The sequence below is a fragment of the Miscanthus floridulus genome, chromosome 18 (genome assembly GCF_019320115.1).
Source record: "Miscanthus floridulus cultivar M001 chromosome 18, ASM1932011v1, whole genome shotgun sequence".
Taxonomy (NCBI): domain Eukaryota; kingdom Viridiplantae; phylum Streptophyta; class Magnoliopsida; order Poales; family Poaceae; genus Miscanthus; species Miscanthus floridulus.
Genome location: NC_089597.1, coordinates 89,087,323 through 89,103,427, shown reverse-complemented (window position 1 = coordinate 89,103,427; position 16,105 = coordinate 89,087,323). Strand labels below are relative to the sequence as shown.

Genomic DNA, 16,105 nt, shown 5'->3' with positions numbered 1-16,105 from the left:
ACTGCAGTCCAGAAGAAGAGATTAGTTTAATTTAAGCGACTAATTAAAACTCGCACCACGCACCCCTAGATCACATCGACCAAGACGACGACGGAGGACAAGCACGCCTTAGTCTCCCAAGTCCCCCAGCCGTCGCTGTCCGCCCAGCCAGCCACATATCAGTCCAGCGCCCAGCCAGCCTTCAACTTGCAGCACGCACTGACGCATATGTGCCTCCTCCACCTCAGCTGCCTCGCTTATATATTCGCCTTCCCGGAGCCATGCCCCCTCATCTATGCACAAGCGCAGCAGCTTCTCCTCCTTCCTTGGCTTCCAGTACCAGCCGCTAGCGCGCGCCTCTGAGCTGTTCTTGACGTACGCGATCGAGGGGCTAACGATTCTTGTGGGGGCGACGGCGGCGGCGGCGGCGGACATGGACCCGTGGGTCGGGCAGCAGCCTTCCCTGAGCATCGACCTCAACGTCGGCCTTCCCACGGCGAGGCCGACGGTTCCGGCGAAGACGACCAAGGTCTTGGTCCAGGAGAACTTCTTGGCCGTCAAGAAAGACCGAGAGGTACTCATTCGATCCATCGCTTGATTACAAACGTTGGTACAGCCGTGAGCAGTTTTGCTGATTGGCCACTGGATCGGAACTTGCTGGTTATATTACAGGTGGAGGCGCTGGAGGCGGAGCTCCGGCGCGTCGGCGAGGAGAACAAGCGGCTCAGCGAGATGCTGCGGGCGGTGGTGGCCAAGTACACGGAGCTGCAGGGCCAGGTCTACGACATGGTGGCCGCCGCCGCCAACCGCGGGTCCTCCACCACGTCGGAGGGCGGCTCCGCGGCCTCGCCGTCAAGGAAGCGCATCCGGAGCGGTGACAGCCTCGACACCGCCCAACACCACCACAACCGCAAGCCGTCGTCGCCGTCGCCGTCGTTCGCAGCCGCCGTCGCGGCCCACGAGCAGACGGAATGCACCTCGGCCGCCGTCAGCGTCACCGCCGCCGCCTTCCGGCGCGCCGTCCGGGAGGAGTGCAAGCCCAAGGTGTCCCGGAGATACGTCCACGCCGACCCCTCTGACCTCAGCCTCGTAAGTAACGGATCGGATGCCGTAATTAACCATCGCTGTTTTCGCGCCGAATTTACGGTCAATTAACTCGTGCTGCTTTAAACAAAACAAAACAGGTGGTGAAGGACGGGTACCAATGGCGGAAGTACGGGCAGAAGGTGACCAAGGACAACCCGTGCCCGCGCGCCTACTTCCGGTGCTCCTTCGCGCCGTCGTGCCCGGTGAAGAAGAAGGTGCAGCGCAGCGCGGACGACAGCACCATCCTGGTGGCCACGTACGAGGGCGAGCACAACCACGGCCAGCCGCCGCAGCACGACGGAGGCAGGGCCGCGAGGTCGACGGCGGCGCCGGCGCCGGCGCCGGGCGAGGCCGTCGTACGACTGGCGGCGGCGCCACTGCCGCTGCAGCACCAGCGCCAGCGCCAGCAGCAGAAGCAGAAGCAAGAGGCGGCGACGACGGGGCCGTCGTCGGAGGCTGCGAGGAAGAACCTCGCGGAGCACATGGCGGTGACCCTGACCGGGATTCCCGGGTTCAAGGCGGCGCTGGTCAGCGCGCTCTCCGGCCGGATCCTCGAGCTCTCCCCGACCAGGGATTAATAATCTAGTAGACGAACATGATGATTAATTGACGAATTAGTCCGTAGACAGCAAATTTATTCAGAAGCGTAGATCAGAAATTTAGTATTTCAGCGCAGGCGAAGAAGTGAATTAAATTTGAGCTACTTATTGCGTATATGTGCATGTCCGTTGAAATATCAGTTGGCGCGCGCGCGGCGGCGCGGGCCATTGAAGAAGTTGCTAATTCAAGCACGTACGCCATTCAAGGTTCAAGCTAGATGATGACGAAGGCATGAAGCCTGGAGATTAACGGTATATATAATTATAAATTATGTATACACCAGTAGCACACCTGATTAGTTCCACGTACGTGTGCATAAGGCATGGATTATCGAACAGATCAAGATCGAGGACGACCGAGTTAATTTGTACGGCACCGGCGCGGGGTAGTATGTAGAACACCGATAATATCATCGCATGCGCTTATGCTGTAAGCGACAAAGAAGTTCGTGCAAATCTCTCTTAGACACAACTGGATTCAGGTTCTTTGTCGAGTGACTGACACACTCGGCAAAGGTCAAATTGTACTCGACAAAGCCTTTGCCGAGTGCGGCACTCGGTAAAGAACACACGGCAAAAAATTGATCGGCAAAGTCCTTTTTGCCGAGTGTCTTTTATCGGGCACTCGGCAAAGGCTTTGCCGAGAGCCCCAGGGGCACTCGGCAAAGAAAAGCGACCATCACGGCGTCGGCCCCGTTGACGATCGCTTTGCCGAGTGCCAACCCTGCAGGCACTCGGCAAAGTTTTTTTTATTATTTTTTAAAAAAATTCTTTGCCGAGTGCCCTCTATCCGGCTCTCGGCAAAGAGTTTTTTTTTCTAAAAATTCTTTGCCGAGTGCCCCTGGCCAGCGCTCGGCAAAGTTTGAATTTTTTTTATAAAAAATTTCTTTACCGAGTGCCATCTGGCCGGCACTCGGCAAAGTTTGAATTTTTTTTAAAAAAAATCTTTGCCGAGTGCCATGGTCATGACACTCGGTAAAACTGGAAAAATGGTTTTTAGAGCACCCATATTTCCAGCTTTGCCGAGTGCTGTGACCATGGCACTCGGCAACGGGATCCTTTGTCGAGCGCAACACTCGGCAAAGTGTCCTAAAACGGCAATTTTTAATTTTTTTTACATTCGATCATGACAAATAAATTCATACAAACATATATCACATATATATCTCATCCATCACATATATATCTCATTCATCACATATATATCTCATCCATCCACACATTCATCCGCACATATCACATCCATCATAATATATATCACATATATAATAATAAGTGCTCAAATCCATCCAAATAAATCCACAAGTCCATCAAAGTCCACAAGTGCATCACAAGTATATCACAAGTCTATCACCAAGTGAACAACAAATAAAAAAATACAACGTGCACTCATCTCGTCCACTGCGATTGTGGTGAAGGCCCAACTCCATCATTCGGAGGTGCATGAGGCGGATTATTCGAACCAACGTCAGATGGAGACTGCACAAAGGAGAAAAAATTGCATGTGAGACAAGATTATTTGGATAGCTAATCTAGGAAGGTAGATGCCATACAAGCAAGCGAAAGTAAAAAACTTTCATACTCACAGGAGTAGCTGCAGGACGCAGAGGTGGAACCAACAGCCCAGCTGACAGAGAGAAGCCCACACGTTGCCCAAGCCCTTGTAGGAACTCCGTAATGTCCGTCAGCCTCTGCGCCTGGGCCTACCGCCCGGCCCGCTCGGCCTCCAGCTGGGGCCGCCATCCTCTGCTGCTCGGCCTCCAGCTCCTGACGTTGCCTCATTTCTTGTTCTAGCCGGGCATGCAATATTTCACTCCAATGTTTCAGTAATGCAAAGCTAATTAAGGTGTGTAAAGATCAATGTATGACGAGTAAAATAGGAATAACCTTGAGTGCGTCAATCCGGTGCTGTGCAGCGGTCGGCCGTGTGCGGCTGGGCTTTCGCTCGTGCTCCGTGCTCGGATCTGGGAGAGAGGGAGTAGAGGCCGTGTCGATGATGCCGTCGCCAAGCCAGAACCGCCCATGCTTCTTGCCTTGCCCTGCCCTCATGATGGCCTCTCCATTGAAGTCCTGGGTGCTCGGATCGTGGTCTGACCCATGGAGCGACCTCGCCACCTTAGTGTACTCACTGATGCGGGAGTGGACACTCGGGTTCGTGTATGCCTCGGGCGGGTCCTCCAGGTTGAAGGAGATGTCGAACGTCGCCTTGCCCTTGTGGGCCATACACCATGCCTGAAAGTCCGAGCAAGCCTGGCCACTATGTGACGCCGACTGCGAGAAAGACAGCACACGATGATTAGAAATTAGGCGAAACTGAGCATCATAATAGATAAATGAATTCGCGTACCCATGCTTATTTGTATCCGGCGAGGCTACGGCTGCCTTGATGGTGTGTTGGACCTTGCAGTTGTAAACTATGGTCCCGGGCATCCCTGTGCATCTTGAGGTACTCCTCCGTAAACCACTTCTCCACCATCATCGCCCAGCACTCGGGATACGCTTGGCACCACTAGGGAATCATCTACACGTCATCAAGTATTGGACATATAAGAAGATCAAATTCAACCAACTTAATCTCAAAACAAATCAATATTGATGTTCTTCATTTACCTCAAGGTACTGCTCCCGGGTCAGCTGCATCTCTCTTGCGTCTTTCTTGGTTTTCCTCTCTCCAAGCTTCGACTCATAGTAGGTTACGATGGCCTGGATGCGCACCTCGTGATGCATGTCGGTGATGAGTTTTTTACAGGCTTTGGTAGTCACCTGCTCCGCCCTGGCATCAAATCCCTCCTCGCATCTGTAATAAGTCTGCATACAAAAGCGATGTATACATTCATTATTTCAAGAAAAGTCCAATGAATGCGACGTATTGAGCAATGTTGTGCGAGGGAGACTTACCCAAAACTCTGCCTTCACCCGCGCCGCCTTGTTGGAGTACTCCGCATCGAGGGCGACGGCATAGTGGTCAAACGAGTAGGCTGACTCCGTCTTCGATGCATACGTGACAATGCTGGGGAAGTGTTGCCAGCACAGAAGACCGAGGATGCCGTTGACTAGCCGTGTGCTACCACCCGACACAACTACCCAGTTCCTGCATAAGTGATTAAGAAAAATTATTAGTTTTTTTCATCATATCATATGAAGTAGTGGTGATAACATATAAAGTTACTTACTTTTGCCCTTTGGGGCAAATCACTGGGTGTTGGTGAGAAAGCAAAACCTATGGGAGGCTCGTGGGACCTCGCAAGTAGACACTCAAAGAGGAGTAGGAGGAAGCGGAACCCGTGCCTGCCGTCTCCGCCTCCTCCTCCTCATCCATCTACCAAACCAGCTCCTCGTCCGACTCGTCCACGGGCGCCACCTTGTCCTCTAGCTCCTCCTCACGCGGCATGGGAGGAGACGGCCCCCTCCTGCGGCTGGCGGTCCTCCTCCTCCTCCTCCGATCCGATCCCTCCGCCGCCCCCTCCGCCTCCTCCTATAGCCGGCGTGGTCTTTGGTAAATCGAGTTCACGGACCTATGACGGTCGCCCGCCATCTTTGTTCAATCACCTGCAATAAAAAAGAAAAACAAGACATAATTAGAAATAGGTGCAAAAATGAACAAAACAAAATTACAAAAAACATAGTAATACATGTATTAGAAATATATGCAAAAATGAACAAAACATAATTACAAAAAACATAGTATTACATGTATTAGAAATAATCTTCATGATTGAGATTAGCTGGATCATAGGTCTCGTCATCACTATCAACATTGTCCAACTCATCAACACTATCCGAAGGAGGAATGTTGTCTTCATTGTCATTGCCTAAACATAATCGCTCAAGCATTTGTATGTCCTTCAGATTTCGCACCTCGTCTCCAGCGTGCTCGTCATCATCCCTTTCATTGTCTACTTCCATTTCCATCTCTTCAGTTAAGTCTATGTCAAACCTCCCTTGTAGCCCCTCTTCTTGATAGAACTCTCCATCATATGTGTTTGGGTTGAAGTTGTAATCTTCATCGTTTGGGACAGGTAGTTTATCGTGTGGCGATACCTTATGCACAATAGACCAACCCTTAAGATGCTCGGCATCTTTGCACGCGTATGACGTATAATAAACCTAGATGGCCTGTTGAGCCACAGTGTAGACATCTTTTCCTGGATAGACGGAATCCTATTGAATCTCGACAAGCCCAAGCTTAGGGGTCTGTCTCGTTACTCCAGGATGAAACTAGTGGCATTTGAATATGACAGGAGTAAGAGGTTTGGAACCATAGAATGATAGTTCATATATTTCTTCAATTCTTCCATAATAGTCAAGTCCATCAGTGCCGGGCGTAAGAACTCCGTTGTTTGTGGTTTTTTGATTGGGCCGACTCTGCTCGTAGCTTGCTGTGTGAAAATGATATCCATTCATGTCATAACTGGTAAATGACTTGACCCTAACGGCACAACCGTTTGCAACCTGTCTCAGCTCATCACTTATAGGCGCATCAGTTTGGTCTTTCTGTTTGAACCAACAAATGAAATCGGGGCTCTCTGGTCCCGCACCCTTTGAAAGAAGGGTATCATTTTTTTGCGGGGTAGGTTGCCTTGATCCATGCCAGGATTGACGAAGAAATTCCATGTACCAATGAGAAACAAGGGGGTTGGACGAAGAAACAAGGACATACGGCGAAATGAAACAAGTTCGTTCAGAACTTACCCAATGAACGGCTACACCTCGACAAGGTTGGTCAACACATATAGCATGATACTACGCCACTCTTCATTTTTCAATTGCTTAGTGGTCGATGCACTTGCACTTCAGAGTTGCCCTTGGAAAAGGTTGAGGTTCGATTCATTTTCGCCAGCATTGTAACGAGGGGGTGGATTATAAACGCTAGGAAGGTTCTCAGTGTAGTATTTCTCTGTGAAGTTTGACACCTCCTCTAGAATGTATGCCTCTACAATAGAAGCCTCAATTTTGGCTTTATTTCTACATTTTTTGCGAAGAGTCTTCAGACATCTCTCGATTGGATAGCACCAATGGTTCTGCACGCCCCCCCATCTGTGCCTCATACGGGAGGTGCACAATCAAATGCTGCATCAGCAAGAAGCAGCCAGGTGGAAAGATCTTCTCCAACTTACAGAGCAACACGGGTGCCGCTTTTTCCAAGTCATCAATGACGGTCCGAGAGAGCTCCTTGACACAAAGCTGGCGGAATAAGTAGCTCAACTCTGCCAGCACTTGCCAGACGTGCTCTGGGACATAGCCTCGAGCCATCACTGGAAGAAGCCGCTCAATCCATATGTGGTAGTCATGACTCTTCATCCCACTGACTCGTAGAGTGCCTAAGTTCACTCCCCTCTTTAGATTTGTTGCATACCCATCAGGGAACATTAGCGTCTTGATCCATTCAAGTACTTCCCTCCTTTGGTCCTTTTCAAGACAAAATTGGCTTTAGGCCTTCTCTAGGTCTTGCCATGACTAGGAGGCTGCATCTCTTGATTTGGTCTATCGCACAACGTTGCCAGGTCCACTCTAGCCTTAGGGTTGTCCTTAGACTTTTTAGGGTCCATGAGTGTTGCCCAAAGTGCCTTAGCGATATTCTTTTCAGTGTGCATTACATCAATGTTATGTGGTAGAAGAAGGTCATCAAAATAGGGGAGCCTTGTCATGCCTGAGATATGAGTCCACATATGTTCCTCACCATATCCCACAAAACCACCTTCTTCATTGGGCACGAGAGCATCTATTTGAGCATGAACCTCAGCACTAGTCATCATCCGTGGTGTAGGGTTTGTCACTTTGACACCTTTCGTAAAGTTCTTGATGTCTTGTCTGAATGGATGGTCAAGAGGTAGGAATTGACGATGTCTGTCGAACGATGAATACTTGCCACCCTTCTACAACCAAATGAACCTCACACCTTCCTTGCATATTGGGCATGGGAACTTCTCGTGAACACACCAGGCGCAGAATATCCCATACGGCAGGAAGTCATGCAGGGAGTAGTGGTACCAAACGTGCATTTTGAAGGTTGTCTTTTAGCTCGATCGTATGTCCATACCCCTTCGTCCCAAGCACAGACCAATTCATCAAACACGGGCTCCATGAACACACCCATATTACTCCCTGGGTATCTAGGAATTATCAATGACAAGAATATGTTATGTCGTTGAAAGGAGACACCGGGGGGAAATTAAGGGGGATAACGAAGATGGGCCAACATGTGTATGGGGCAGCCATCATTCCATAAGGATTGAACCTATCTGTTGCCAGCGTGACACGTACATTACAAGCCTCATCTGCTTTGTCACGATGTTTGTCATTAAAGCGGATCCAAGCTTCACTATCGGATGGATGTACCATCTTGTCAGGATTGTACCGTTTGCCATTTTTGTGCCATGTCATTTGTTTCGTGGATTCCTCAGTCATGTATAGCTGTTGGATCCTCGGTAGGAATGGAAGGTACCATAGGATTTTCATGGGGATCGTAAGTTGCCTCTTCTGGCCATCATCAGAGTCTACCTCTAGGTACCTGAAGGATTTACACTTTGGACAGAACTTTGCATGCTCGTGTTCTTTCCTAAATAGGACGCACGCCTTCAGACAAGCATGTATCTGCTCATACGGCATCTTAAGTGCACAAAGGAATTTCTGTGACTCGTACATGCTCTTTGGTAGAATGTGGCCCTCCGGAACCAGGGTGCCAATCACGGCCAACATCTTATCGAAGCCTTCTCGACTTCAGTTTAACTCGGACTTCAACCCTATTAAGCGTCCAATGGCATCCAGTTGAGACACCATTGACCGATCGTGAAGGGGTTTCTATGCCGAGTCCATCATGTCATAGAACGCCTGTGCGGCTGCCTCCATCTCCTCCTTCTCATGTCCCTCATTGAACTGTCCTTGGTGAAAGGCATCTAACATGTCTGCTACCCCAGCATCAGCATCAAAAGCCTCCACCCGTGGTCTCACCACCTCCTCTCTCATACAATGGGCTTCACCATGGTGGACCCACCGGGTATAGTCCGGCGTAAATCCATTCTTCATAAGATGTTTACCCATTTCCACCTTGTTTACCCTTCTCCTGTTTCCACATTTGCTGCAGGGACACAAAACTAGGCAATGTCCTTTAGCAGCCTTGCTAAATGCACTATTCAAGAAAGTATCGGTCTTGTTCATTCATTCTGTGGTGTAATCACTCTGACTTCTCTAGCCTGTGTACATCCACTAACGGTCATCCATCCTCTAACATATGTATCAGCGAGTAATGTAACCATCAATTGTATCTATACGGTGTTCCTACTATCTAATAGGTGAGGATAGGTCCTAATCCCACTTGTGGATGCGTAGATGAGGTTAGTTTCCATGCTCTACTCCTATCCGAGATAGAATTTTGGCAGCACCTCCCCGCTGTTCTCCAGATACACGTCCTACCAAAGAAGAGTGCGTATCCAGAGAACAACAGGAAGGTGATACTGAAACTCTGTCTCGGACCAGAGCAGACCATGGAAACTAACCCATCTACGCATCCATGGGCTGTCCAAAAAACATGGACAATCCGAAACAGATATGGTCATAGATATGCAAAGATCTGCATACCTCCCACCGTATCTCTTTCGAACGGGAGACACCTAACTGGGTTACGTGATCTACGACCATGATACGGAAAGAGGGGTTATACCTAGGGTGGTGGTGGAGTTAGGCTAGCGAGGCCATGGCGGGTCGGTGCAGTGGCAAGGCGACACGGTGCAGGCAGACCGGCATGGTGATAGGAACTCTGACTCAGCTCCGACGGGCTCTTCTCTACAAAAATGGAACAAAAAACTTTCATTTAAAAAAAATTGGCAGAACCTCCCCTGCACGGTGAGGTTTCCAAAACCTGCAAAAAACAATGGCATGATGGCCGACACGCGCATATGTCTCAAGAGAAGCCATGTGGTTTGAATATCAATCCATGCAGAAGAATATATCCAAGTAGTACCACTACTTCTACTACTACTTCCACTATTGCTACTACTGCTACCACTAATTCTACTACAACTATCACTACTTCTAATACTACTACTACCACTAGCAGTACTACTACAACTAATACTTCTACAACTATCACTACCACGACAACAACAACAGACAGGGCATACCTGACGGGCGTCGGGGGTAGGGGCGGGCGGCGTCGGGGTTGGGGTCGGGAATGGAGTCGGGTGCGGTGACGGTGGTGGCCCGGTGGCTAGCGGGCGCGCGGGCGGTCGGGCGGCGCGGGCAGCACGGGCGGCGTGGCATCGCGGTGGCGCGGGCGGTGGCGGGCGGCGTGGGCACGGTCGGTGGCGCATGCGTGTGTGCGGGGTGTGTGGGCCGGCCCAGCCGGTGGGATTAAATCCCCTCTTTGCCGAGTACCCCCGATCTCAGTGGCGGAGCCAGGATTCTAAACTTGGGTATTCCTACTTCCACGTCAATAAAAAAATCAGTTGTTTTTAACTACAATGAGTGAAAATACTACAAAATATGAGCCAATTTGATAAGCTGTTTTTTTACTGTTTTAGGCTTCAATGAGTGAAAATACTACAAAATATGGCATTATACATATACATATACAAGTATATACACATATATATATAAAAGTGTGCTAAAATAGTTGGGTATTCCTGGGAATACGGGGAATACCCTCTGTATCCGCCCATGCCCGATCTGGCACTCAGCAAAGGGTTTTTAAAGTTTTTTAACCGCCTCTTTGCTGAGTGTTACCTGGCCTAGCACTCGGCAAAGAAGTTTTTTTTTAAAAAAATTCTTTACCGAGTGTCCTAGATCTGGCACTCGGTAAAGATTTTTTTTGGAAAATTCTTTGCCGAGTGCCCCTGACACGGCACTCGGCAAAGATTCAGTATTTTTTTAAATGTCTTTGCCGAGTGCCCCTGTGAAGGCACTCGGCAAAGAGGAAATTTCTAAAAAAATTCAAAAACCTCTTTGCCGAGCGCCTTATTCTTGGCACTCGGCAAAGACCCCTTTGCCGAGTGTCATGCCCCGGCGCTCGGCAAAGTTTTTTTTATTTTAGCCTCCAATTTTTTTGTGCAGCCCTTTTAAAGTACCAGGAAATCGATAGAATTTGTGGATTTTTTGTGGCTTTTTGATATATTTAGTTACTTTATTTTGTTTACTTGAATTTTTTTTGAAAAATATAAATTTGAACTGCACGTGGTACGAATAATGGAATTTAATGATTCAAAAAATAATAGTCATGTTATTGAGTGTAGTGTGAGGCCGTATCCAGGAACGGACCCGAAATTTTAGACAAGTTCACGAAACATGACCGCAAACTTGCGTGCGAAGTGTTTTTAAATTCTATAAAAAGCAAACGAAGTTCGAAAATCATGAAACTTGTTGAGATGTCGTGATATCATATGTGGAGGCTATGATAAAAATTTCAGAAGATTTCGTGCACGTTGTCACGTACGATGCTTATAAACCAGGACATCTCTACATACGATATCACGACATCTCAACAAGTTTTATGATTTTCGGACTTCGTTTGATTTTTATAGAATTTAAAAACACTTCGCACGCAAGTTCATGGTCATGTTTCATGAACAAGATGTCCAAAATTTTGGGTCTGTTCCTGGATACGGCCTCACACTACACTCAGTAACATGACTATCATTTTTTAAATCATTAAATTCCATTATTCGTATCGCGTGCAGTTCAAATTTATATTTTTTGAAAAAATTCAAGTAAACGAAATAAAGTTACTAAATATATCAAAAAGCCACAAAAAATCCCCAAATTCTAACGAGTTCCTGGTACTTTAAAAGGGCTGCACAAAAAATTTAGAGGCCAAAACAAAAAAACCTTTGCCAAGTGTCGGGGCATGGCACTCGGTAAAGGGGTCTTTGCCGAGTGCCAAGAATAAGGCGCTCGGCAAAGAGGTTTTTGAATTTTTTTAGAAATTTCCTCTTGCCGAGTGCCTTCACAGGAGCACTCGGCAAAGACATTTAAAAAATACTGAATCTTTGCCGAGTGCCGTGTCAGGGGCACTCGGCAAAGAATTTTTTTAAAAAATCTTTGCCAAGTGCCTAATAGCAGGCACTCGGCAAAGAAGGATGTGGCCGAACACCATTACGTGGGCCAGCCTATGCCGAGTGCTGAGATTTTGCCGAGAGCCTGGCAGTCGGCAAATAAGTCCTTTGCCGAGTGCCCTTTTTTGCTAAGTGCTATTCTTTGCCGAGTGCGACACTCGTCAAAGAAGGTCTTTGCCGAGTGCCCAATTTTTGACACTCGGTAAAGCAGTTTGCATTCGGCAAAGGCCCTGTTTCTAGTAGTGAGAGATGCTCTTGTTAGGGTTTTTTTAATGGTGGAACATGTTCATCCAGGTTAAATCTTTGGCTTTGACATGGATGCTTGCATCTCTTGAATTTGTTCTGGTATTATTTAACTCTACTTTTTTAGTAGTAGACGACGTGCCCGTTAGCAATGAGACATTAGTGGTGATTTTATTATTTTAGTGATCGGTGATATGTCCTTTGACAACAAGACATCTGATGTATCCTTAATAATCTTAAGATATGTTGGTTTAGTCTCGTTGACAATAAGATATCTATGGTAATTTTGTCAATCTTAAAATATGTTGACTTATGTTCATCAGGACGAGAATATGGAATCTGAAGTGATCATAGAAATAGGGTGCGTTTTATGCGCGCATGTTCATAGACTTGTTCGAAAGAAATACCATCATATATACTGCAACACAGAGTTGTGAAGATTTAAATCATTTACATGTTTCGTATGTTTTCATATCCAGAGCTTGTTTGAATGCATATGTATCCATCTTAATCTATGTGTGTTGGAGTAAGGGATTGTTTGGATACAAGGGCTAATCACTAGCTAATTAAAAATTAGCTCAAATTAGGTATAGTGTATCCAAACAAGAGGACTAATGTCGGTGTTTCGTACAAGCACCGGCAAGTAGATTTATAGTAATGCGCGTTAGGCTCGGATGGTGCGCTAAAGGACACAAGATTTATACTGGTTCGGGCTAAATGTCCCTACGTCCAGTTTGTTGCTGCTTGTGTTATTAGCACCGAAAATGGTTCATAGTAGGGGATACAAACAATCAAGAGAGGGACCGGTCCCAAGTCTCTAATGGAAGGGTCGAAAGGAGGCCAAGAGCTTGGTAGCAGCTTGACTGTGTGTGTTGTGTGTTGTCCCATCCAAAGTTCGTCCCCCCTATTGGAGGTAGCGCGTCCCCTTTTATAGATGAAGGGGATGGCTTTACAATGGTGAGGGCTTAGGATGCGTACTCTACCTAGCCTTGTGGCTCACATCTACCCAGCCTGGTTTCCCATTTTGATGGGTGTGAAAGGATGATAAGCGCCTACAATACTATCGATGCCTCTATAGAATGTCAGGATGGTTACAGAATACTGCCCTGCGCAGGGTATGGGCTGTAGTATAGTGGTTTTGACTTATGAGCCTCGCCCAGCCTTGCTCCACACGGCTTCTGGTTCCTATGAGTCTCTGTCGGAGGGACACGGGGTCAGGGTTCGGAGAGCGCCGTGGGCAAGGTCTTCCGATTTGGTGGACCCGAGGGGTCAGAAAGCGAGCGCCGCTCCCTTGGGTCCATAATGTGGTGATGGTATATCCATCATTCGTGGAGATCATAAATCCTTTTCTGGAGCATAGTGGTTGTCGTATATCTTCATCGGGTTCCGTGTCCCAGAGCTGAAGGCGGCGCCTACAACTCTACAGGGCGAGGAGCACGTACTTGCAATATTTTTCAGGCTCTGCGGCGCCCGGAAGGGTCTAAAGTACCCATCCCATCGTTCCCTGGCAGTACCTTTCCTACCGGGGTGCAGGGTATGGTCCTTCAAGCCATGGTTGACCCGAACGTCTTGTCTTACCCTGTACCCATCATCATGAGGGAACTGGGAGAATTTGTTAGGTAAGACGAAACCAGTCTTTAGACATCGAGCGGGGCGAGGTTCGTCCTCGGTCGTCAGGTGAGGCAGAGACCCATCCTTATCCCTTGGGCGAGACCGAGCCCGCCCCTCGGGGGTCGGGCGAGGCGGAGTCTATCCCTTAGCCCTCGAGCGAGGCGAGGCTGGCCGAAAAGGCATCGGGTGAGGCAGAGACTAGCCCTTAGCCCTCGGGCGAGGCAGAGCTGTCCCAAAGGCATCGGGCGAGGTGAGGCCGGCCCAAAGGCGTCGGCGTGAGACGGAGACTAACCCTTAGCCCTCGGGCGAGGCAGAGCTGTCCCAAAGGCGTCGGGTGAGGCGGAACCAAACTCCTGTCATCCATCCAGAAGTTTTTAACGTTTGATGGTTATTGGTTCCACCTTCTGGGGTACCCCGGCATTAGGTCCCCAACAGTAGCCCCCGAGCCTCCGGGTGATTCGGATAAAATCGCCTGGGGGGTGTTTTTGATTCCGTCAGAGTTACTTTGCCAGAGGGTGCGCGCGAGCGCACCTGATGGGTGTAGCCCTCGAGCCCCCCGGGTGATTCGAGTAGAGTCGCCCAGGGGGTAGTATCGGGCCCTTCGCGGGTGATGCTGAAAGGCTTGGTTTTTCGTCAACTGGATATTTTTAAGGGAATCATGGTATTTCGTCCGTGGGAATTTTATCCAGTGTCGACCCGGCTGTGACCCGACTGCGGATTGAGGCCCTGGTGATTTGTGGGCCTATCCCTCGTTGGGATAGCCCTTTGGCTCTAGGACCCTAGGTGGGCTGACCTTCGGTTGTTATGGGCCCAGATGAGTTTAGTGAAGAGATTTTTCTAGCCCACGTCCCGTCTGTGGGAAAAGAGTCCGGTCGCTTCAGGAAAGCGAACCACCTGGCGCGATTTTGGTGGGAGAGGATAGGGATCGTGGGCGCGTGTCCCACAACGTGACATGATGGTATGCATGGCTATCCTAGAGATCGAGGCAGATGGTTGCCTTTCTCGCATCCGTCGCCACTATAAAACCACGGGGTTCGCCCCTAGGGTTCCGTACTTCGCTTCCTCGCCTTTGCATCCGCAGCTTTCGTCGCCAATCGCCTTAGCTTCCCATGCCAAGACTGTTGCCACCATTAGGTTTGCATCTGCGTTTACCACCACCGTCGAGCTCGCATCCGCTCCGCTGCCCTCGTTGAGCTCGTACCCACCTTCCCCTGATGTTTTGATGGAGCTGTGGGGCAAATCTAGCATTACTTCTTGGCGTTTGGAGGGCCTCGTCCACCGTGGCCTCCTCCACCCGCTGTCTGCCATCGGGGAGTGGCTACTACCCGGTGATGAGAATGAGCCAGCGCCGCCCGAAGGGTACGTCGTGTCTTTTGCCATCTTTCATGAGTGGGGATTTGCCGTACCCATGCATAGATTTCTTCGGGGGTTGTTGGATTATTACCAAGTGGAGTTGTAGCATCTTACCCCCAATGGTGTCCAACACATGGCGGTGTTTGTTGCCCTATGTGAGGGTTTCCTAGGAATCAATCCGCACTTCGATTTGTGGTGGCACTTTTTCACCGTCAGTTTGTCGAAGAGGAAGATTGGGGGGAAGGATGTGAGCGTGCCGATGGGGTGTGCCAGCATTCATCTACGCCACACCTGGTCAAGGGACTACCTGCTGATGCGTCTATCATCCTCAAATAAGGGGTGGCACTCGTAGTGGTTTTATATCAGGGACGACCTGAGCGCCACATTGCCGAAGTACTCTGGGTGCCTCATCGACGAGGCTCCAGAGTCGTGGTAGTGGGCCTGTCCGAATTCGGAGAAGAAACACCTTGCCGACCTTCTCGCCGCCATTCATGCTCTGAAGGCCCTGGGCGTGAAGGGGTCAGGGATCATTGGTGCCTACCATGCAAGGAGGGTGGCACCACTAATGGCGCGCATGCTTCCTTTGTATCGAATGGTTCCTGGAGAGTCGTTCAAAGGAACGATGCTCATTGATGAGGTGCCTGCTCCTTCTGAAGTGGCGTAGCGTATCAGGGAGGCGATGGAGCCTACAAAGGACACCTTCGACTCCACCCTCAAACCTATGTATCTGGTGCTAGGCATCCCCCAATGCGACCGGAACCCATGTTCTTTGAATTTGTAAGCTTTCCTTCCCTGCATCCTCCTTTTCGATTGAATTTCTGATCCTTTAATACCAACCTTGGGATGGCAGGACCAGCCGAGGAGGCTATACTTCAAGGACTACCTGGTCCCACTACCGAAGGATTGGGTCATGGTGGCGGCGAATCACGTCGTGGCCGAGTGGGAAAAGACGGCAAGGGAGCAAAGGAAAGCTGAGGAGTGGCGGAAGCAGGAGGCACAGGATCGAGGAGAGGAAGTAAGCAGTGATGACGATGATGATGACGTCGATGATGACGATGACGATGATGTTGATGAGGTTGCTACTGGTGTGGATTGGGTCATCCTGGAGGACGAGGGCATGCTGACCAATGCCCCTTCGTCTATGCAGGAACCCCCCTCGTTCTGCGCGGAGGAAAGCGAGTCCGCAAG

The 16,105-nt window shown here is 49.3% G+C and overlaps 1 protein-coding gene across 1 annotated transcript; it reads left to right on the top strand.

Moving 5' to 3' along the window:
• Window positions 1–236: 236 nt before the first annotated feature.
• Window positions 237–1,859, top strand: LOC136521235 (WRKY transcription factor WRKY28-like). Its single transcript, XM_066514938.1, has 3 exons — window positions 237–553; window positions 652–1,068; window positions 1,164–1,859. The coding sequence occupies exons 1-3, from the start codon at window positions 275–277 to the stop codon at window positions 1,641–1,643; spliced, it is 1,176 nt and encodes a 391-aa protein (XP_066371035.1). The 5' UTR covers window positions 237–274; the 3' UTR covers window positions 1,644–1,859.
• Window positions 1,860–16,105: the final 14,246 nt, after the last annotated feature.

Coding starts and splice junctions, on each gene's coding strand:
- LOC136521235 (XM_066514938.1), top strand. CDS start 275: ATGCACAAGCGCAGCAGCTTCTCCTCCTTCCTTGGCTTCCAGTACCAG. Junction 554..651: donor CCGTCAAGAAAGACCGAGAG/GTACTCATTCGA, acceptor GTTATATTACAG/GTGGAGGCGCTGGAGGCGGA. Junction 1,069..1,163: donor ACCCCTCTGACCTCAGCCTC/GTAAGTAACGGA, acceptor AAAACAAAACAG/GTGGTGAAGGACGGGTACCA.